General features: G+C 42.6%; 1 protein-coding gene across 4 annotated transcripts in view; it reads right to left on the reverse strand.

Annotated features, from left to right (window-relative positions):
• Window positions 1–311: 311 nt before the first annotated feature.
• The window catches only part of LOC121933093 (von Willebrand factor A domain-containing protein 5A-like), a 31,810-nt gene continuing 7,894 nt past the window's right edge, over window positions 312–24,227 (reverse strand). For 2 of the 4 annotated variants that reach the window (XM_042472351.1, XM_042472353.1), the window contains 15 exons: window positions 23,153–23,325; window positions 21,291–21,405; window positions 20,996–21,168; window positions 19,245–19,333; window positions 18,261–18,405; window positions 17,106–17,185; window positions 16,897–17,011; window positions 13,632–13,796; window positions 13,339–13,442; window positions 11,657–11,862; window positions 8,787–8,960; window positions 6,633–6,689; window positions 5,612–5,748; window positions 3,137–3,260; window positions 312–815 (listed from right to left, as the gene is read on the reverse strand). In XM_042472351.1, coding sequence (XP_042328285.1) covers window positions 736–815; window positions 3,137–3,260; window positions 5,612–5,748; window positions 6,633–6,689; window positions 8,787–8,960; window positions 11,657–11,862; window positions 13,339–13,442; window positions 13,632–13,796; window positions 16,897–17,011; window positions 17,106–17,185; window positions 18,261–18,405; window positions 19,245–19,333; window positions 20,996–21,168; window positions 21,291–21,405; window positions 23,153–23,325 — 1,937 coding nt within the window. In that variant the 3' untranslated portion in view covers window positions 312–735. Of the gene's footprint in view, window positions 816–3,136; window positions 3,261–5,611; window positions 5,749–6,632; window positions 6,690–8,786; window positions 8,961–9,982; window positions 10,298–11,656; window positions 11,863–13,338; window positions 13,443–13,631; window positions 13,797–16,896; window positions 17,012–17,105; window positions 17,186–18,260; window positions 18,406–19,244; window positions 19,334–20,995; window positions 21,169–21,290; window positions 21,406–23,152; window positions 23,326–24,227 lie in introns of those variants that run through there. The other 2 variants (XM_042472352.1, XM_042472354.1) reach the window with 2 other exon arrangements.

Below are 24,227 nucleotides of genomic sequence, written 5' to 3' on the forward strand. Positions count from 1 at the left end.
TGCTAGGAGTTGCAGTTGAGTAACTTCTGGGGAGCTGCACAAGTCTCACCCCAGCATAATGGCTTGGCAGAGTTCCTTGGCTGTCCAGAGGATGTCTGGCCATTGATACTATAAGCTGAAACATGGCAATGAAATGAAGGGCTGGCTTTCCTTCTGTGTCAACCCATGGCAGTTCCTGGGGTGTGGAATGCCCAAATTGTTTGACATATTTGTCATTAATAAATCCATTTGCCCATATGCCCAAGGGTAGCTTTAATCACGTATCCAAAATCTGATTATTCACTAAGGAATAACACACTAAGTAAACATGGTTATGTCGATTTGCAATTTATTTGTTCATCTCCTAGAACAAGTAATGTAGAAGAGACAATTAACCAACGTTAATGTGATATACTTCAGGTTACAAGGCATAGGCCATAAATCTGAAGGCTTGTTTCCATTTTCTTTCCTTTTTCTGTAAAGATCTCTTTCTCTCTATTTTACAAAAGGAGCATATCCTTTTTTGCATATTAATATCACGTTTTTGGCCCAAAGCACTAGGTTACAAAAAGGGCAGGACCACCAAGATAAAGCATCTTTAAATAAGAGTAAATTCCAGCACTTTGGAGGTATCAGAAGGAGCTATAACCCAGGGATCAATGCCACCCCTTGGGGGATGCAGCAAGAGACCCTTTGGCAGGAAGACAGACGAGAAGCAGAAACTCCAGTTTAATCTGCAAGGTTACATTGTAGAATTCAGAGCCCAAATATCTGGGGGCTGACACTGGTTCCTAGCAGGGCATTGCCAGCCTTCACACAGTCAGTCAGCTGAGGTCCTGAAAGAAAAGAGAGAGAGAAAGTTAAGTACTTCCACTTCTTTTTAGTCCATGGACAAGTATTCAGGAAGAGTTAAATGTCAATCACATGTAAACTTGAACATACATAATGATTGATATGTTGGAAATATAGTCCCAAATGGGCCATTTGTGATGCCCTTGTCATGTGCTAGAGTTGCCTCAGGGTGCTCCACCCACATGCCCCTCAACCCTAGCATGTGACAAGGATGTAATCATGGTGGCCTCCCATACACATGGGGGCCGCTATGATTACGTCACACATATGCTGTGTCCAAACAGCATATGTGACATCTTTGTGCCACCCCAGGCTGCTTACAGTGGCCTCGGAACGGCACAGAAAGAAGCTCCAAAACGGAGCTCCTTCTGGGGGCGCGCCTCGTTCCCACAGCCACCAAACGGCTGCGGGAATGGCGCCAGGGAGAAAGGGACCAAGTGGCCCCTTTCTCCTCTGGCTGTGGCTCTCGGGGTGTCCTGGGGCACCAAGCCCCAAGGACAGCCCTTTTCAGAACCAAGGAGGTGCAGTTTCCCCTAGTCCTGAAAAGTGCCGGATTGGGGCTTCTGGGCTGCTGGTGTGGCTGCCCTGGCCCTAATCTGTGCAGCAAAGGGGCAAGTGCAGGCCACCCCAAAGGAGCAGTCTGTACCACACCTTAACTTTTCATGATGCAACTCACTTTTTAAAGTGTTTGATGAACAGAAATATTCTTAAAGGGCAATGGGGTGGTAATTGAGAATGGAGAAATGGGCTTCTGGCATCTGGGCTGCTCTCATTCTGAATTATATGAGATGGTAATTCAAAAAGGAACAGAGAAGAATACCCAGTAGAGCCTGGGAGCATTAAGCCACATGTGAGTTAAAGGGGCAAATAACCAAGGAGAATTGATCATTCTTAAGCTATACAGTCTCTTTTTATGCTCTCTTTCATGGCCAGAGGGACAGCTGGAGACATCCTTCCTCTTATCTCTAGACTTTCCTTTCTACAATGATCACAGCCCTCTCCTGATTTACATCTGAAAAACTGTTAATTCAGGGCTGATGAGAATCACAGGACTTTTACAAAAATAGGTATTCCTGCTGAAAATAGGGTTTGAGATAGGACTAAGGCAAGGTACAAGGTGTTGGTGATTACCTTCAAAGCCCTACATGGCTTGGGTCCAGAATACTTAAGAGATCGCCTACTTCCATACTGTCCGTCCCGCACTCTAAGGTCCTCGGGGAAGAATCTACTTCAGCCAATAAAATCTAGGCTAACTTCAGTCACCCGGAGGACCTTTTCCATCACAGCTCTGAAGCTATGGAATGACCTGCCGAAGGAGATCCGTGACATTTCTACTCTTACAGCCTTTAAGAAGGCTCTTAAGACGGATCTCTTCCGGCAGGCCTTCCCTACCTAGTTCTACTCCCTATTTACTGTGACTTATGTCACTCTGTCCACCAATTCTTCTCTTCAATTTAATGAGAAGAATTAAATTAAAATTAATTAAAATAAAATCCTTGCCTTAAGAAGAAGAGCCCTCCCTCCATGACATCATCATCAGACCTGGGAGAGAATGAAAAAGAGAGGCCCAACTTCCATCAGGCCTAACTGTGAATGTACTCACTTCGCTCTCTTTAATTTTATTGTATTTCATTTATTGTATTGTATTTTATTTTATTATCTTTATTTTTACTGTTGTAACCCGCCTGGATTCATTGTGATTGGGCGGGCTATAAATAAATTATTATTATTATTATTATTATTATTATTATTATTAAGGCACAAAACCAAAAGTACTTCAAGTGCATTTACAAGGATGCAACAAAGTGTTACCTGCTGCAGATGAAGGTGAAAAATAGAAAGCTTTGGCACAACAGAAATTTTTTAATATGGTTTGGGCAGTATGTTTTGAAACTGAATGATACTTGCTGTGCATAATGCCCTTGTCATTTAATTAATTAATTAATAAACATTCAGTAAGTCTAATGTATTCAGTTTTCCTATTTTTACAACCTTACATTATAAAATTTTCAGCTCCACATTTTGTGTCCAATGCACATAAACAAAAAACTTGGAGAAGCCCAGTGATGCAACCTAATCTGACAAATGGAAACTCTGGCAGTAAGCCATCATGGCCATCATTGTTAGCATCATTTATTTTTTTAAAAAATGCAGACCTTTCCCATGAATTTGAGCCTTAATGAGGGATTGATTCTACCAGAGGAATGGGGCTGCAGTTGGAGTCTTCCCCCCCCCACCTCCAGGCCCTGTACCCCTCCATTCATCCTCATCCCATTCGTAGTCTTGCAGGCCTACTGCATCTCACCTGCAGCCACCTGAAGCCAGTTGAGAGCTTTTGCTTCCAGTAGCTCCCACTCATCCCTCTGCTCTGAAGCCTTGGAGTGGAGCCAGAGGATGGCCAGCACTGTTGCCCACACATTTGGGGCCACCTGGTGATGATGGAGAAAAAACAAGAGACACGTTGATTCCTGTTCACAGTGCCCATTCTTAAAGAAAACAAATGATGGTTCATAACTGCATCATTTCAAACCCTAAACTTTGGTCAACAATCCAGAATATAAAAACATGGTTTGAAGTGGATGCAGAAATCATGAACAATGATTAAGCTTCAGATTTCCATGCAATAATGAAGCAGTTTCCTGTCTCCCCCACCTCCCTACTGCCGAGGGAACAGAATGCTAAATTGGATATGCCTTTGGTCTGATCTAGCTTGGTTCAGTCATTAATATCAAAATGGATAATATCAGAATGGATATCAGATGGCAGTAGAAATCAGAAGACCGGGGCTTGGAAGGTCAGCTATGAAGGAATTAGAAAAGATCCTGAACTGTAAAGATATATCACTGAATATTACAGTAAGTATTGCACATACCATCATTTTCCCATTTCTATGTACGGTTGTGAAAGCTGGACAGTGGAAAATAGAGATAGGGGGAAAAAAAACTCATTTGAAATGTACTGCTGGAGAAGAGTTCTATAGATACTATGGAGTGCTAAAAGGAAAAATAAATGGGTTCTAGAGCAAATCAAACCTGAACTCTAACTCAAAGCCAAGATGACTAATCTGAGACTCTTGTACCTTGGCCATTTCAGGAGAAGATGTGATACACTAGAAAAGACAATTATGGCAAGGCAATGCTTGGTAAGATGGAAAACAGTAGAAAAAGAGGAAGAACAGATGGATAGATTGAGGGCCCAACAGACAGGCCAAAATAAAGCTGCTTTGGGTCACTTTGGAGGCATGATGTTTAAATGATGCATGCGTCCTAAGAGGCTGGAACTCCTAAGGACTGGAGCACTGCTTTGGCGCAGCTTCTGGCCTCTTAAGGTGTGTGTGTCATTAAACAGCATACCTCCAAAGTGACCCAAAGCAGCTTTATTTTGGCCTGTCTGTTCAGGCCCTGAATTAAGTAAGCCACAGCCCTAAGTCTGTAAGACCTGAGCAGGGCTATTGATGATAGGCTGATGTGGAGGTCTTTCACAATAAGTCAAAGCTGATTTAACAACAGGTAACAACAGCAACAACATGTCTCTTATTATTAATAATATTTTTAGATTATTTTTCTGCCCACTCAGGATCCCAAAATGACATGCAACAAAAACATTTTAAAAATTCTTTAAAAATGAATTAAGAACATATTTTAAAAGCCAATTTTTAAAATCAAAGCTCATGCTGAATAGTACCATTTTGGCTTCTTGTTGGAAGCTCAGGGCCTGTACAGACAGACCAAAATAAAGCTGCTTCAGGTCTCTTTGGAGGTATGCTGTTTAAATGACACATACATCTTAAGAGGCCAGAAGCTGTGCCAAAGCTGCACTCCAGTTTTTAGGACTGGAGCATGGCTTTAGCACAACTTCTGGCCTTTTAGGACGCACACATCATTTAAACAACAAACCTCCAAGGAGACCTGAAGCAGATTTATTTTGCTCTGTCTGTACAGGCTCTCGGTAAAGATGGAAGCACTCTGACTTCATATTTTCATAAGGCAGCCTCCCTTGCATCTCATTCCACATGCCATTAATTTACTGCTGCTGCTGCTGTTGTTGTGTGCCTTGAAATCATTTCCAACTTATGGCAACTCTAAGGTGAATGAACATCAAGTGTTGCAGGCTATATTTCAGGGGAAGGAACTGGCAAAGCCACCTTTAAGTATTCCTTACCTATGAAAATCATATGAAATTCATAGGGTTGCCATAAGTGAACAGGTGACTTGAAGCTGTGCACACAGCATACACACACACACAGCAAATCTATAATCAGGTTTTCTTGGCAGGATTTGTTCAGAGGGGATTTGTCTTTGCCTTCCTCAGGGGCTGAGAGTGTGTGACTTGACCAAGGTAACCTAGTGGGTTTCCATAGCCAAGTGGTATTTAAATCTGGTCTCCAGAGCTGCAGTCGAATGTTCAAAGTACTATGCCATGCTGCCTATCCATAATTCATGCCAAGTATAAAATCTTAAACTATCTCTATGGCCACAATCTACAGGTAGCATTAATATTATCACTTGAATCCTATTATGTTTCCAACTAGAGTAAAGAGATTAACTCAATTGGATTTACTTAGCTATTGATTTAACTTGGGTCTAGTTGAGACTACCAATAGGATTTTGGGCACATGTCTGAACGGAGTCACTTGTCAATCCCAATAGCCCATACTAAATTATCTCCAGCTTTCAAATTTTAAAAGTTAAGATGGCCATTTCAAACCACAGGAACCTAGTCAGATGAACAAGACCCTCTTTTTTCCATTTTGGACATCCCAGCCCTGCCACAAACTCACTTGAGAAGGTGTTTTGCTCAAGGTAGTTTCAGTGTGGCCCAGAATGCGGGCCAGTCCAGAATCAAGAAGCCACGAACCATCAACATTCTGCAGGGAGACCAGGTTCAAGAGTGGCGATTCTTTTTCTGCCGGTTCATCTAAAACATACAAACCAGATTTCAACTTTTTCTGACCTAGAATTTATTTTTTAATCCAAATATGCTTTTAAGGATCTGTTTATTTTTCTATGAAATTGTTATTGTAGGTGTACTGGTGTTGCAGACCACCATAGATCAAGACATGATCCTAATCTATCCTTGCTCTATCCTTGCTGGGATCTTACCTGCCATTCCTAACTGTACTTTTTGAGCTATTGTGAGACCTTTGTTCCTGAATTGATCTCTCAGGGGTCATGAGCTGTATCCACAGCTGTGAATGCACCTGATCTCAACTCATAGCTGTGTTCATAGCCACCCGCATATGAAAGGCCTCATCAGGGCTGCAACCATGAGATTAGTTCTGTATAGATGAAAAAACTTGAAAGCCAGTTCCACCAGCTCCTATCTGTCCTATGCCACCAGATGTTTTTTCCTTATTCTCATTCAGATTCTCCCAGTCTTTCCTCTTTACCTTCTGATAGAGCAAGGAAAAAAACATTGACATATTCTCCACCACCACATGGCCTGTGAGAGATGATCACCCAGGGGCATGGTCAAATTCCTAAAAGGGATTGCCCCATAAACTACATCCCCACATGCACTGCTGGAGGGATGCAGTGGGCTGCCCTGAGTGGCCTAGGACCACATTTGTGGACATGGAGTGAAATGGAGGGGGGGCATGTGTCAGTGGCCCAAATCCTCACCTTGAGGAGTGGGGAGACTTCTTCCCCCCTAAACTACTCCTGAACCCTCAGTGCTCAATGCAACCTGAAAAACTGGTGCTATCCAATCCCCCCCCCCCCCCCGTCCTAGCTACCTTTGGGAACCTGTATCCTCGTTACCATGTTCATCTGCATGGAACCCAGAATTGTCTGGAAACTCACCTGCCGAGTCTTCTTCCAACTCTTCACACTCGTCACCACCTTCGTCACACAGAAAGCCTTCCCAAAGGACAAGATGTTAAAAGCATGTTTTCTCTTTCCCTTATCATTACAAACAGCTGGCTTTTTGGTGGGGCATATAGGTTTCCAACTACTCCAGGCTGGCCAATGTCTCTGCCCTGCCTCCCATTTCTGGTCAAGTGAAGTGAGGGCCTATGTGGGTATTTGACTGGGGGCTTCTTGACTAGGGAGTTCCCTTTAGCACCTTTCCACTTTCATGGACACCATGCTCAAAACTAGGCAAACCATGTTGGAAAGCTCAGGTGATTCTGACCAACTGGATTCCTGTTCCCTCATATCCAAAAACAACAATCAAAGGCAACCATTATCCTAGTCCAACACTCAAACAGAACCACCCAAAGGATGGAGTTGAAATGCAGTTCACCACATGTCTAAAGGAGGGGGGCTGGATATTGCCAACCCTTGTATTGCCTTAGGCCAAGGAGTAACTCAAAATAGGCAGTGGCCCCAAACAGCAGGCCTGCAAATCCCCAGTGAGGCCAAGTACTGTACCCCAGAAATGGGTGTGAATGCCCGTAGGGGCTGCTACACCAGCTGCAAGCAGCCTCTCACAAACACACACCAGCTGTAAGAAGCCTCTCACAAATAGACAGCCTCTCAGGCACATACACAGTGGTGGGTGGTGAATGCCTTCATGGTCTTCTGTGCCAGCCATGAGCAGGGGATGAACACGCACAGGTGCTTTGCTCACATGGTTGCACATACATACACAGGCTGTGTGTGCAAAAACCCACAGCATCTGCCATGCCAGCAAGAGCAGACTAACAGACACTCACAAAGGAGGGGTGATGCATTCGGGGCAACCTACGGAACATGGGAAAAGTCACATGGAAGGATGTGCAGGCTTTATACATGCTGAAAGTCCACCCCACTTCCAACATAATGATGCCTCGTACCAGATGCAAAGGCTTCTGGACTCCTTCCCTTGGAGGCCATCAAAGGTGGTCCCTCCCACACAGCACTGGTGCTCACATGTCCAGGAACCCATTATTTTGCTGACTGTCTGACCTATTCTAGAATGCATGTATTTTATTTTTTAAAAAATCAAATCTTTAATTACCATATATACTTGTGTGCAACTCAGCCTCAAGTATAAGTCGAGGGAAGGTTTTAGGACCAAAATCATGGATTTTGATAAGATCTGTGGGTAAGTCGAGGGTAAAATTTAGGGGCACATAACAAAGGTTATAAAGGATATCAAATCCTTCTCTGTCAGCAGCAGGGAACAAAGAGAAAACACCACTTCCCTCCCTCCCTCTTCCTCTCTGGACCTCTCACCATGACCAAATAGCCATTTCTCTGGTGCTGGAGAAAGTTTTACATCGAATTGAGAAGGGAAGGAACTAGATGGAAGTGGGGTGTGGTGATCAGGAAGAAAGAGGTCCATAGAGGGAGAAAGATGATGAGATGTGGTGGGGTGGAAAAGGTTTTAACATCAGACTGATGTTTTGCACCCACCTATTCCCTGCCTCGGCAGCTCTTTCAGACATCACTGCCAAGGCAGGGAGAGTGGGGTATTTTAGTTCCTTTCTGAGCAATATTACTATACTGACCCATATATAAATTGACTCAGGATTTTAGAGTCTATTTTTGTGCATAGTTTTTTCAACTTAGAATATATATGGTATACTATTGAAAAAAATTATTTTTTAGGAACAAAGTTATAGATCTCACTGGTATTTACAGACCATCAAATGTTCAGGTTTTAAAGCATCTTGGTATCTGATACTTGGACTAAATGGACTAAAGAAGAGTCCAAGTGATATCCTTAGAAGTAGGATTTTGTGGAACACAATTCCCTGGCCTCACAATGGTTCTTTCGGATTTTCTCTCAAGTTAATACCACATTCACACCACCTCTCCAATTCAAAAACTTAGGCATCAGAAGAATGTACCAGTGCAACTATATGCAAACATGCAAAGATACAGACAGCTGCACATGATTTCTGGTACATAATTCATTGTCATTACACACATGTGAATGCATCTGCACACACATGCACACACCTATGTGCAGTCTGTCTCTTCTGTCCAGAATATGAAAGCAGCCTGCAATGAAGGCATTCATTTACTTACCATGTAACCGTGGCTCAAATCTATCACTCTTAGGAGAAATATGTTTAGACAGTTTCCCACGCTTCGGTAATATCCCAACTTTTCTGCATGCTCTTTGTGCATATAGCTGTGGTTGCAATGGCATTGAACACATTAGTTGCATTCCACCAAAAGATGCTGCAGCAGAAGAAAAACCTTGGAAGCAACAACATCAAAAAGAAAAGAAAAAGCTCCTGTGACTGTATTTTTTGGCATCCAAGATGAATACACTTCTTTTCTTTCTTTCTTTTTTAAATCATAGGGACACAGAAACCTTCTGAATATCTAGTGAGATCACTGAGGCCAGAACTGTCAACAGTGGTGTCATTAGTACTGCATTGAGTGACACCTCAAAGGGGGTGTCACCTAGGGGGTGGTATACCTGGTGTGGGCTGGCACAGCTGCCAGGTGAGTGAGAAAGAGTGTCTCATCCCTTTCTTGCTTGCCCTGGTGGTGTAGTGGTTAAATGCCGGTACTGCAGCCACTCACTCAAAACCATAAGGTTGCGAGTTGAATACCAGTTAGGATTGCCATAAGTCAGGACCTCCAAACCGGGACAAATGTAGGTCAAATGTAGGACAACATTTTCAAATGTAGAACACATTTTTTAAAAAAATGGAGGACATTCGTAAAAACTGGATGATTTTTAAAAAATGTTAATATAAATGCATGTTTCTTGGGCATGCTCAAAATGGAGGACATTTTGGCATTATTCCTAAACAGATGGCAGAAATGTACTTCCCTTTCTGCTCAACCCCCCCTCCATTCCAAAACACACACTAAGCACATTTGGGCATTTCACATGGCTTTACTGAACATGGCCTCTTGCATATTTCAGAGGCTTATTCCATAACCAAACCCCTTGGGTTCAACACAAAATGTAGGACATTCAAACAATGGAGGACACAACCAACTAAAAGTAAAAAACATTTATATATATTAAAAACACATTAATATAAATCATATCATAGAGATCTTGTTGCACCTCTGAGACTAAATGCATCTGAGGAAGCAGACTCTTTCAGTTAGTAGTAGTAGTAGTAATAATAATAATAATAATAATAATAATAACAACAGAATTAAGGGACATTATGAGGCAGTGGTAGAGAAGGACCAGGGTTTGATCTGTTGCTTGGACATAAACATACCCCACTGGGCTAAATCACACTCTCTCAGCCTCAGGGCATGGCAATGTGTAGGGGAATTCAAGTTTCCTAAGGCTTCAGCCCTTGGTAAGGAAACAAAAATATCAAAACTATCAAAGCCAAGCCTGTGAGGGTCTTGCTTGTAAATCAGCAGAGCGATGCTTCCATAAGAATTGAGGCTGACACAAATTGCTTGTAGTTTAAAAAGCAAAACTTTACTAATGGCTTAAATCTACATATACATGGAAGGAACATCCTAACCTATCTAGTGAATAGTTCAGGTAAAAGAAGAAGTTTGTATCTCACCATCTTTTGGTGGAAAGTTGAGCGAGCATGATGATGGAGAGACTGAAGGGAAAGCAGGAAAGATCTTTTGTGTGAGAGAACTTCCTAAGCAAGTTAGCTAGATCACATGATCTGTTTACCAACTTAAAAAGGTATTTATTGCCCCTGTTTAGCAGGACCAAATGGCATGAAAATTGCAAAGTCTTCTGTTCTGAGTCTCTGCCAGGCTGAATGAAAAGCTCCCCCTCCTCCTCCTCCCTGCCTGGCTGCAGCCTCTCCAGCACAAACAGACGGAGGCTGCTTTGGAAGGGAAGATAGATCAGGTGTCCAGCTGTCCCAGGTGACAGAATGCAGAAGCTGGGAAAGACCTTCCCCAAGGTCAAAAAACCAGGAAAGTCACGGCTGCAGCCGTGAAATGGCAAGCCTAATACCAGTGAAAGGGATCAAGCTTGACTCAGGCTTGCATCCTTCTGAGGTCATTAAAATGAATACCCAGATTGTTGGGGGCAATTAGCTTACAGTTGTAAACTGCTTAGACACTGTTAGTTCAGTATGAAGCGGTATATAAATAAAGCTGTTTGTTTGTTTTGCCCAGCAGTTGCATGAGAACCCAAATGGTTCTCTGGATGCCATAGCACTGGCCCCACCCCCCCACAAGGAGTGGATGCATTGCCTTTAGTTTGTGATTCAGTGTGCCTGCACCTCCAAGCAGTGATCCCAAACAGCCCTCTGGAGGCTGCCCCCCCAGCCCCGGCAGTGGGCACAGTGCCTTTCATTTGGGATCCAACATGGCTGCTTCTCTGAGCAGCTGCTCCGGACCAAATCTCAAATGGCTGTTCTCAGCACTGGCCTCAGCACCCAGCAGCTTGGAGGGGGAGGGTGCCTTTTGTTCCGGATCTGCTATGGCTGCTCCTCTGAGCTGCCATGCCAGGCTCCAAACAGCCATTAGGAGGCTGCAGCAACCCCTACTCCAGCAGTCTTGCCAGCAAAGCATTGGAATAGTAGGAAGATGGCAGGGCAGTCTGCCTCCTCACTGACCCCCTCCCGTGCATTGAGCGACACCAACCATAGGGACTCCACTGACTGTCAACACTGACTGGCAGAAGCTCTGTAGAATGTCAGGCAGGATTCATTCCTAGCTCTTTCTGGAAACCCTTAGGAAATATTAACCAGGCCAACCCAGCTTTTATATATTGGCCTGGTTAATACGTTGACCCCTATCCTGCCATTCCTCCATGAAGCCAAGGGTGATCTAGATCAGTACTAATCAAAATGGTATTCTGTAGACCACAGATGCTTCCTGAGCTATCATCTGCTTGTCTGTGTTGAATTTTCAGGAGGGAAAGAAGTAGTTGTAGCTGTTTTTCATTTTGATTGTCTCTCAGTGATTAGCTCATTCAAAAAACATTTTCTTTAATTCACCTTGATATGCGACTGGTATATTTCTATGGATGAGAGGCCCTTGAATTGGTTTGCCCAGCTCTGTGTTGACACCAACATAGGCTGTCTGTGAACACACCACCCCAGAGCTTAGGCTTGTCTCCAGTGCCAGGTGTTTCTTGTCCATTTCCTCTGCCCCATCCAGTTCCTGCAACAGGGCCTGAGCTGCCAGCCGATGAACAGGGAACCTGGAGAGAGAGAAAGAGAGAGAGTGAGAGAGCGAGAGGTAGAGGTATGGGCACTACTCTGCAAGCTTGATTAGATTGAAAGACCACAGGCTTTGCCTTAACATGGATGAAAATCCCCAACTAAAGAAATCTAGGTCTTTTCCACTTGCCTTCTTCTGTGTGAACACGGAAAAACAAGCCACTAATCATGGTTTGACCATGTGACTGAAACTTCCAAAACACATGGGAGTTAGTGCTTGGATGGCTTTCAGGGGAACCATTTTGGAGTAACTCATTGATTCGCACATCTTACATGCTCTCTTTTTGTCTGAAAATCATCCCCCAAACGTGTTTTTTTTAAATGAGGAATTCAGTATAGGCTTGCAAGAATGAAAACTGGAGAGTGGGGTATAAATACCCCAAAGAACCAAATAATAATGATTGCGAAGAAGACAGAATGTTGTTTGGTACCTGGCTGTATGACAAGCAAGATTTGTTCATTTTCTTTTTTCTACAAAATCATTATAGATACAATGTGAAGTCGAAGGCTTTCATGGCCAGCATCCATTGTTTTTTGTGGGTTTTTCAGGCTATGTGGCCATGTTCTAGAAGAGTTTCTTCCTGACGTTTCACCAGCCACATAGCCTGAAAAAACCACAAAAAAAATTATAGATACAGTTGGCCCTTCAGATCCATGGGGGTTCTATTCTGGACCCCCCCCCCCCAGATGCTGGAACCCACAGAACCTAAAGTCCTGTTGGTTTTAATGGTGGTGCAGCTATGTGCATGAATCACCATTGGAGTGACAGGTTGGGGCCATCCACGGATGCTCAAATTGGCAGATAACAAGCCTGTGGTTGGAATGGGCTGACTTTATATGTCCTAATTAGGTTGATTTGGGAAGGAGTAGTGTCTGCAAAAGTGGAGTCTAAGGACTGCATGTGGCCCATGGGTGTTATTGCTACACACTGATACAGCCAGATAAGCCCACCAGATTATACTGACAAAAAGGCACTCCCTAAAACAGGTTGTCCAGGGTCCCAACTAAACCTAATGTACCTATTGAACCTTTGTTAATTTCTCAACCACCTGCATGCAGTGAACTTAACAAAGAATAGTCAGATTTCTATAATTTATGTCCTAGGCTGAATCTGTACTGCAGAATTAATACATTTTGATACTGCTTAACTGGCTCTCATCCTATGGAATCCTGGGATTTGTAGTTTGTTGTGGCACCAGAGCTCTCTAACACAGAAGGCTAAATATCTCACAAAACTACAAACCCCTGAATTTTACAGCATTAAGCCATGGCTGTTAAAGTGGTGTCAACTGCATCAATGCTGCAGTGCAGATTTAGCCCTAGACATGGAGCTTAGGAATTTCACATTGGAACCAGGATGATCCTAGTTTTTTCATTTTGCTAGAAATCATAGTACAATGAGAAATCCTTTTTAATCGATGACAAACTCTGTGGGGGGTATACAAAGACAGACATACCTATCCTTTTCTTGAGCACTGAGGGAGAACTTTGCCTTTTCCATGAAAGTCTGATCTTGGATGGCATAATGAAGGACAGCAGTTCCTTCTGTAGAGTGTGATGACTGCAGAAGAATAGAAAGTACCTCAGTAAAGTGATGTGGGTGGTAGCAGCTTACCCTTCACATGCTAGGATTGTAAATCTCCCAAGGTTGCTATTCTAGAACTCCCTTAGCAAAGGCTTGTCTGATTTGTTATTTAGGATATGAGTCAGGGATTTTTCAGCGATTAGGATCCTGATAGAGGTTACTTGCCTGATGCTGCCCACGGATCTGGGCATAGATGAGGCACCGCTGCCCCTGGAAAATGACCTGAGGCCCAGATCCTACAACCACAGCTTCAAGATCAGGAGGCAAGTCCCAGTTGAGAGAAATCTTTGTCACTGCTGGCTGCAGGGCCTTCTTCAAAGACTGTAGTGCCTGTAAAAAGATAGCCATCTTATATGGGAGTTGGAGAGTGCCAGTGCTCTACTGTAAAATTAGCAGCTCAATTTTCACATTAAAACAACAACAATAACAACAACCCAACAAAAATTGAAACCCCACTACAAATCCTCTCAGTCTCTAGATCAGTGGTTCCCAACCTGTGGGTCGGGACCCCTTTGGGGGTCGAATGACCCTTTCACAGGGGTCGCCTAAGACCATTGGACAACACATATTTGCATGTAGCAATGAAAATAATTGTATGGTTGGGGGTCACCACAACATGAGGAACTGTATTAAAGGGTCGTGGCATTAGGAAGGTTGAGAACCACTGCTCTAGATCTTATGGATGTGAGGTTCTGCTTAAATCTGTCAGGGCACTGGCTACAAAGAAGCCAGAAAGGTGGCTGAAAAAGATGCCCTATTACATATCTTATCTATCTGGTTTTATATCCTGCCCTCTACAAGTGGGACCACAGGATGATTAAAGGTGGCATTAAATAAAAACAGAGTTAAGTTATAGCATTGTGCTGAACTAGGATACTGTGAGGCCAGGGTACAAATTCCCACTTGGCCATGGAAATCCACTGGGTGTCCTTGAGCAAGCTATACACTCTCAGAAAACACTCAGTCTCAGGCAATGACAATGACCCTCTGAACAAAGTTGGCCAGGAAAATCCCATGGTCTCCATAAGTCAGAAAAGAATTAAATGCACACAACATTAATTTATAAAATCAATACACAGTTTTTAAAAGTTTTTAAAAGTTTAAACAGCACAACTATTATTATTATTATCATTATTATTATTATTATTATTATTATTATAGAATATTCAGCACCAGTAATTTAAAAACCCTTCCTCAGCATCTACTCAGTTGTCAAAAGTGTACTTGAATATGTAGGTCTTTGTCTAATGATCGAAGGAAAACACAGAGAAGGCCAGTCCAGCTTTTATTGGAAAGGAGTTCCAGAGCCTGGAAACAGCCATGGAGAACCCTTCTATGCCACACAAATACAGCACTATGCTTACACTTTAACAACCACAACAGCCTTCTATGGAATTCAGGGATTTGTAATTTGGTGAGCCACTGGAGCACTCTGGTTGGAAATTCTAAATACCCCTCTCTAAACTGCCAATCTCAGTGTTCCATAGGGTGGAAAACATGGTGGTTACAGTGCAATCACAGTACTATAATTCTATAATGTGAAAGGGCCTCAAGAATCCTTCTCCTGCATTCTAGCCAAATGTGGTAGGAATGAGATAAGAGTTTTTCCAGAAAATTTCAGCAACCCATGCAGGCTTATATGGGGGAATATGATATTTCAGACCGCCTGGCTGCAAGTCATATGCAGTATGACCCCTGTGTCTGTGGGACCGGTAACTGCAGTTTCACTTGCCATCTGGGAAAAAAAAGGTCTCTCTAGGCATCTGGACATCCTACAGCATGATTCAATGGTCAAACTCTGTAGAAATATAGGCCTGTTACAGACTGCCAAAATAAAGCTGCTTCGGGTCTCTTTGGAGGTATGCTGTTTAAATGATGCATGCATCCTAAGAATCCGGAAGCTGCACCAAAGCTGCACTCCAGTGCTTAGGAATGGAGTGTGGCTTTGGTGCGACCTCTGGACTCTTAGGATCCATGCATCATTTAAATAGCATACCTCCAAAGAGACCCGAAGCAGCTTTATTTTGGCAGTCTGTAACAGGCCATAGTGTTTGCATTTAACTGTGGTTTTACTTATCCATGGGAATCATGGGAATAGATCCCCTGCAGATACAGGAGTTGTACTTATAGTTTTATAGGTCATAAACAGCATTCTGTGCTTGCACTTAGAAACAGATGGGCAGTCAGCAAAGCTGTTATAACAAGGGAAATATATGTTTCATGTAAAGGACCCTGGTCTGTAGTCTGGCGACAGCATTTTAAACCGCCTATAGTATAAACATTCTCCAAACACCCTTTGAAGGCAGACTAACATAAAACATGTTGTTATTGTTATTGTGTGCTTTCAAGTAATTTCTGACTTATGGAGACCCCCTAAGATGACTCTATTACAGGGTTTTCTAGGCAAGTTTCTTCAGAGGGGATTTGTCATGCCATCCTCTGAGACTGTTACAGGAATCTAAATTGGATACAACTAGGGCACTGTGGCCACATCAGACAAATCCAGGAATGGGCACAACTGGCATATTTGTTTAAATTGTGCAGACTCATGGCTATTGCAGAATCTTAGGCCCAAATCCTATTATTTTTTAATGCTGATTATTTAATTGTAATTTTAGTACTGGGATGGGACTAATTTTTAACTTTATTGTATTTTCTATGTATTTTTATTGTTGTAACCTGCCTTGATTCCTTGTGATTGGGCGTGCTATAAATAAATAATTTATTATTATTATTATTATTATTATTATTATTAGAGCAGACCTATTGACTCAGTGTGAAACAGGCATCTAGGCAAACAAAGGGAGGAGAGGAGAAAACTATGCATTAGACTTGCTTCTCCCCTCTATTGACACCTCTATTGATACCGATACCAAAATTGATTGATACCATCATCCCCGTCCCCCCTTCCTCTAGAGGAAGATTCATTTCTTCCACTACTCTGCCTGAAATTTTAATGTATTCCTATTGGATAGTTTTAAATTTTTTGATGTTTAATCTCTTTGTATGGGTTGATCACTGTTTTTATGATGGGGAGGATTGGGGTTTGGGGGGTTTTAAACTGTAATTTATAATTGTTTGATGTTTGGAATCTGCTTTGATTCCTTTGTGATAAAGCAGAATACAAATAAATAAATAAATAAATAAATAAAAATAATAATGATGATGATGTCAAAATACCAGTCCAAGGCTCAACTGCTTAAATGCCCAGCCTCTTAAGGTGTGGAGGAACATCCAGAGCGAGAATCTTTATTTACTGAGGTTTTACTCAAGTTCTCCACATAAAACCCAAGTGCTTTTTAGGGTAAGGATACCAAAATCCAGCTGAATTTTCTAACACTGAAAAGAAGTACAGCAAATTGCCTGCAGCTTAGGCAAGACACCTGGAGATGAACACACTGAGCACGAAGAAGAGCTCTTCTGCCCTCACCTTGGCCTGCATGCGCTCCTTGCCTGTGATGAACTCTGCACTGCCACCAGCTGCCCGCGCCACACCTTTGATGAGGGCAGTAGATGCCCCTTCTCCAATCCCAAAGGAGAAGCACCTGTTGAGGGGAAGGGGAGGAAAGCAAGTCAAAGAAGTCGAAGAACCAGGAATGGAGACTGGGAGGCATTTTAGCTTCTCTTCTCTAGCCTTACCTGTGGGAGTTGCTGTGACTTTTAACTTCATCAATGACTTCATTTGTATTATGGACCTCACCATCAGTAAATATGAAAAGCTAAGGGAAGAGAGAATGGGAAGAGAGAAAGGAAGTGTGAGGTAAAGGCTATTCTAGCCATGGGGTGACTTGATGACAGAGATGAAGAACAGGAAAAAGACAAGGGACAGTTCCATACAATGTCTCTACACTGAGGTCCACTCTGAGGCAGGTGATGTCAGTCCCACTGCCCCTTTCCTAGCCAGATCAGGGCTGCGGCAACCACATGCCACGGCTCCCATCTGGCACTTTGCCAGCACTAAAAAAAAAATGACAAAATGCTGCTACTTTTAGTGCTGGCAAAATGGTGCCCTTGCCACTGCCACAGTGGCTTTTCAGGGTTTCTTTGATACAGTGTGTCTAAACACTGTGTTAAAGAAATGGCATGATGCTGCCCGCCATCTGGTCAGGCGAGTGGTGTGCTGCTGGTGTTGGGGCAGCGTCAGAGTAAGCTTTGTGTGAATACCACACCCCCACTTTGCCCCGAGGCTGACGTTAAACGCCAGTCTGTTTAGCCCCTAAGTTATTCAAGAGTTTTTAAAGTGAGAAATAACTCTAATCAGGAATTGTGAAGAAAATCAAAAATATCCTTGGTCTCCTTGTATGTCCTTCCATTAAGAGCCCCATGTGAAAGATGCTGCTGCTCAGAGACAGTGTGGTGTTGCTGGATTGGAACTAGGAAGATACAAATCCACAGTCATGTCAGAAAGACTTATTTGGTGGTCTTGGACCAGGCTCTCCCTGTTTCTCAGCTTGAGCTTGCTTGTGGGCTAGTTACAATGATATAGTGAAGAAAAGAGATTATACTTTGAGATCACTGAATGAATTGTAACTGAAAGTAAGTAATTATTTAATAATTAGTAATTAGATATAATTAGTGGATTAGTTAATAAGATGTGAAGACATGTTTACTTATTTGTGCAGAGCTACAGTTAGAGATTTTTGAATGGTAACTTCCATGGAACCATGTGTGTTCCACTACCCTTCCCAAAAAATTAACATCCCTGTATTTACTAATATTTTGGAGGTCTTTTGACTTCTCCACAAAATGTGATCCTCTACAAAGGAATTATTCCCCTGCACAGACCCTCAGTACCTGTCGAGGATGTCCTTCACGGCACGGCTGGCTGTAAATAGCCTTCAGAGGCTGCAGGATCTCTGTTCCTCCCAAATCAGCCTTCAGATTCTTGATACGTTCTAGGGACTCTGACATGGTCTTCTGGGTATATTCTACACTCTGCCTGCAGAAGAGACCAGAGAGACAAAGCTAGAGTGGCATTTCCCCAAATTCAGCGAAACATTTTTTACGGGTTCTGGACCACTTGTCTCATTACTAAAACTCAGGCTCAGGTAGGGTTTACATAAATAGGGGGAGGAATTCATGAATAGGGAGGAAAAGACTTGGGATAGCAGGGCCAGTCCAAGATATTTTGCTGCCTTAGGCAGAGCAGGAAGGGATACTCTCTCTGTTGGATAATATATTATATTTAATGTTGGTCACATAGTTTTGGCATCTGGGCTATAAAATACTAACAAAAGAATTTCATACAAATGAAAAGAGGAAGCATGGCAAAAAAAAAAAAAATCATAGGAAGAACAGAATGGAAAAGAGGAAAACACAAGTTAGACATAGCAGCCAAGATAATTTACATTTAGGATGTTATTCCATTAAGTAATCTGCAGATGATTACTGAGGACACTATTGCAAGGAAAAGGAGCTGGCTTACCTAAGGCTCCTTCTTTTTGGCTTTTCTTTTCCCTTCTTGATTAAGTATGTTGGCTTTGCTTAATTGCCCTTTTCAAGACCAAGAAAACACCCAGTTCTCCACATAATTCAATAATACCTAGTTTTAATCTTTGCCAAAATCAAATGACAACACAGAAACCAGTGGGAGTTGGAAAAGTGAGGATGTAAAGCTGGCTGGGAGAACTTTTGGTCTTCCAGGTGTTTTGGACTACAGCTCCCACAATACCTTGCAAGTGGACATTCTGGCTGGGGATTCTAAAAACTCTGAGGGTCAAAAGTTTCACTCTCCTGGAGCATACTGGGTATGCTATGCTGAATTGTTTTAATACTCACGGGTAGAATGAGTCATATGTGGATCCAAAACCATAGATGTTGAAGTAACATCCCAAAGGAAGACTTTTCAGTAAGAGGATCAGGGTCTCCTGGGATGTGGAAACATGGGAAAAAAAAAAAAAAAAAGGCTCGAGTCACCCCGAATAGCCAAACCTACAATTTAGGATGTGTTTCAACATTATAGGTTGAACATTATTCTTCCCCAACCCCACCCACCTCCAGTCTTTCATAATGCTGTTCTTCAGTCCTAGTGTTGTGATGGTTGGAGTAAAGGATTAGAGCTTGGGAAAGCAAGGGTGCCAAGAGCCTCACTTTCTGATCTCATCCAATCACTACTTCATAGGCATATTGTTAAATTAAAATGGATGCATGAGAATGAACCACTGTGAGCATCAGTGGCATTTGACAGTTTCCATGTCAATGGGCCATAGAATCATAGAATCGTAGAGTTGGAATACACCACAAGGGTCATCCAGTCCAACTACCTGCCATGCAAGAAATCACAGTCAAAGCATCCCCGACAGATGGCCATCCAGCCTCTGCTCCAAGGAGGGAGATTCCACTACACTCCGAGGGAGTGTGTTCCACTGTCGAACAGCCCTTACTGTCAGGAGGTTCCTCCTAATGTTGGGGTGGAATCTCTTTTCCTGTAGCTTGCAGCCATTGTTCCAGGTCCTGTTTTCTGGAGCAGCAGAAAACAAGCTTGCTCCCTCATCAATATAGCATCTCTTCAAATATTTAAACAGGGCTCTTCACCTCTTAACCTTCTTTTCTCCAGGCTAAACATACCCAGCTCCCTAAGGCGTTCCTCATAAGGCATGATTTCTAGACCCTTCACCATTTTAGTCGCCCTCCTTTGGACACGCTCTCGTTTCTCAATGTCCTTTTTGAATTGTGGTGCCCAGAACTGGACACAATATTCCAGGTGGGGCCTAACCAAAGCAGAATACAGTGGCACTACATTACTTCTCTTGATCTAGACACTATACTTTTATTGATGCAGCCTAAAATTGCATTGGCCTTTTTAGCTGCTGTATCACACTGTTGACTCATGCTCAACTTGTGGTCCACATGTAGTCTCGTTCAGCCAGGTGTCCCCCATCCTATATCTGTGCATTTCATTTTTCCACCCTAAGTTCGGTACCTTACATTTCTCCATACTGAATTTCATTTTGTTAGCTTTGGCCCAGCTTTCTAGTCTATTCAGGTCATTTTGAATTTTGAATCTGTCCTCTGGAGTATTAGCTATTCCTCCTAATTTGGTGTCATCTGCAAATTTGATAAGTATGCCCACAAGTTTGTCATCCAAGTCATTGATAAAGATGTTGAATAGCAATGGGCCCAGGACAGAGCCCTGTGGGACCCCACTGGTCACTTCTCTCCAGGATGAAAAGGAGCCATTGTTGAGCACCCTTTGGGTTCGGCCAGTCAACCAATTACAAATCCATGTAACAGTTACCTTGTCTAGCCCACACTTTACAAGCTTGTTTGCAAGAATGTCATGGGAACCCTTCTCAAAGGCCTTACTGAAATCAAGATTACTCTTCTCTTGGGTTTTTTTTTTTTTTTTGAAGTTGAAAGGGGTTATCCAAGGTGATAAGCTTGATCTGGCCAAATATAGTTCAGCACCTTGGATAAAGTCTGGAGAAGATTAACTTCACCCACTAACATGAGTCACATACATAGTAGCACACACTGCCCCCTCCGTTTCCCAAAGTCCCATCATTCCATTTCATGCATCCACAGGGTACCTTGGCACTCTGAATACGCAAGGGTGAATCCTGACTGTGGTCTGTGTTGCAATCCATGCTGCCAGAACGATCCAGAAGGAAGATGAATTCCCCAGTAGCATTCTGACCTGGTTTGGAGGTTGTGATATTGGGGTACAAGGTAAGCAGAAGTGCTGGGTCCCCCATCAGTGAACCTGTGTTTTGAAGAAAGAAGGGATGTCCAAACAAGGATTTGCAACCCAATGGTGGAACATGGGTTCACAGCAACCTTTTCACTGCAGCCCCCACCCCGGCCATCACCTTAGGCTTTGCTCACCAGGGGCAACTCCAGGCTTCCCAGCTTCAAAGAAGGCACTAGGCTTGTGAACATCCTCGTAATGTATCAGGAACTCCACATCTTTGTCAAATTGGTGCCCTTCAGCCAAAGAGACCTTTGGGAAGAGAGAGATAAACTCTTGCCAACTGACCTTCAGATGAGCTCCCCCTCTTCTGTTTTCCCTTTGCTGTACATCATTTGGAAACATTACTGCAGGTTGTGCAATATGTATTTCCAAATCATGTGTCCAGCTGAACTTCTAAGTGGGGATAATAAATTTAAGTTATAAAAAATTGCTGTAACTGATAGGGAACAACAGTTGAGGAGGCTGCCTGCTGTTTCTTTGCCGATCTGCCCTTTTTGTATAGGCATGATCATAGTTCTAGGCCAGAGTTGACCAAAGTCCTCTGAAGCCTGCAGAGGAAAATGAAGATAGTGGAGCTTGCTGTTTTCAGGGTGTAGTTCATGGGATGTGTGCTGTGCATCTGGGATGGAAGAACTGGCGCTGACCCACATAGTTGACAACCCCTATTCTAGACTAATGCAAAGATCACTCATGAATCAGGATAAGTGTTTATCCTTCTAGCATAGGGACCATTTTTATGATTCTTGAAGAGAATGTTTTTCCTCACAGAAACATAATAAGAAAAGGGGGAGTAGTTTATCTTTAAAGCACTTGCATCCCTTTGATGTGATTTCCCCCACACCTTATTTTAATTCCAAATCTAATTATTGTCAAAATAGGACACTGCCTTCCATTTGTTTCTAGTTTCATTTTGAGGGCCTGATGCAGACCCCAGGGGATCCTGAGGAGCAGAATTAATGGATCTCAAACCTCAGGAGCTGCCCATCCCTCCTCTACAGCCTGGAAACTGGGCTTGGGTATAATCACTTTAAGGCTGCAAACCTCAATCTCTTAAAACTGCCAGTCTCAAATGCAATCTTAATCTAAAGGAATTCACTCTGGATTCAGCATGAAGCCTCTCACACCCTATGTATACTTTCTGTTAGCCTGGTAATGTTTGCACTCTTTCATTCATTTATTCTCTAGTGCTGTTTGCTCATGCATAGAGATGACAAATAGCACTGTAACTGGGATTAACTCCTCAAATCCAGCCTGCTTTGTGATATCAACATGTGACTTGCTTGATGGTGGTGGAGGCTGGTGCTTTCTGTTAAACTAGTCTTGCAGTTTAGTGACAATTCAGCAAACAGGGCTACATAAAAGCCATTGTGTTGTTTTCAGCATGCCTCTCCCTAGCTCAAAAAGCAAACCACCACCTGGTGATTCATACAGTAGCTAATGAGTCAGTGTACTGTTATATGTCTATCCTTTATAGGTGATAAAGGCCCATTCTTGCTCAAAACAGTGAATTATCAAACAAAATAGCAAGCTAACTTAGCTAAGGGGAGTGAGAAGGTAATAAGGATCACAACCATGGCATGGGAGTAGGAGGAGATATAATATTAGCCTTTGCCCTCAATTCCCAAATGAAATCTCCCCTAACTATCTGCTGGGTATTTGCAATTAGAGCCTTTCTTGGAATGTTCTCATTTAAAAGTAGATTAGGAAATATGCTGACACAGATTAAGAAAACATTAAGCAATGAAGACTACGCTTTCATATTCCATGACTCCAATTCAGGTTATCACTTCTGCCCACATGGATTAGCTCTTTGCTTTGGAATCAGCTCCATGAAACTCAAGAGTGTAAACATAACATTTCTAGCTTGGCCTGCATGTTCCAGTATAAACTGCCCTGGATTTGGATGGGATGTGTATGGACTTTGCTATGGAGCACAGAACAAAAGACATACTAGTTTTCCAAAACTGTCAGCAACTTAATTGATCAGTAACTCTACCTGGGCACTGGTTCGGTCCTCAGCTATGTAGCGCAGTGGCTCAAGAGTGCATTTTGATTCTATACGATTGATGCCATAGGTGGACTCCACTGTGGCACTCAGACTAAGTGTGTAGGGAAGTTGTCCCTTGGGCACTCGTGCTATATTCTGAGTGACAGTGGTTCCTTCTGATCCTGAGGAGAAAGAGACACACAATAGGTGATGACAACACAACTTAGTGCACTAAAGTAATGGGAGAGCAATAACCAGGGTGGGCTAATCTGCCAGCTTCATTCTGCCCGCTCCACATCCAAATACTTTAAATCTCCATTTCAGGTTAGAAGAAATGTGCAGATACCAACTAAAGACTAATCAGAAACAAATTTAAGTGCTAGTCAAATTCAAAAGGTTGTTTTTCTCAGAAGAGAGAGGGTCAACCTGCAATGTACCTATTAAAAGATAAGAAGCCTCTTAGAAAAATACCCTGGAATGTTAACTCTGGACAATAAACACAGTTGAACATATAGGGATTTAAAGCTAGACTTTTGGTTTTTCACTTAAAGCCTTCTGCTTGGATGACAAAACTGGCAGTTTTGCATTGTGCCACATTCAAATTATTTTAAATCTCAAGTTCCTACTTGTGAATTTTGGGAAGTTCTTGTTGAAAATCTTATACTGAACTAACAGCATCACTATATGCTACACTGAAAATTATATCCTAAATGATGCACAGTTCTAGGAATGGAAGGATAAAGGGAATGAATTGTGCATATTATTAGGCAAGAACCTTAACTGGGAGAGGTCACAGTAAGATTGGGACTGGCTTTGGCTTACTCTACATACATTCCAAAACAAGGGTTTTGGCATCCTGATAGTGGAATGCATTACTTCAGGCAGCACTATGGAGGAAGTAGGGATGCAATTTTGAATTCTGATTATTAAAAACAAAGAATGGAAAACAGACTGGTATATAAGGGGAAGAGAAAGGGGAGGATCCTCAGACTCCTTACTTCTTTTCTCAAGCTTTTAAAATTTTATTTAGGTGCCAAAGAACATTAGTAGTGTGTCCATCTCCAGCTGCTCTCTGAATGGTATG

Source organism: Sceloporus undulatus, chromosome 6 (genome assembly GCF_019175285.1).
Source record: "Sceloporus undulatus isolate JIND9_A2432 ecotype Alabama chromosome 6, SceUnd_v1.1, whole genome shotgun sequence".
Lineage (NCBI taxonomy): Eukaryota > Metazoa > Chordata > Lepidosauria > Squamata > Phrynosomatidae > Sceloporus > Sceloporus undulatus.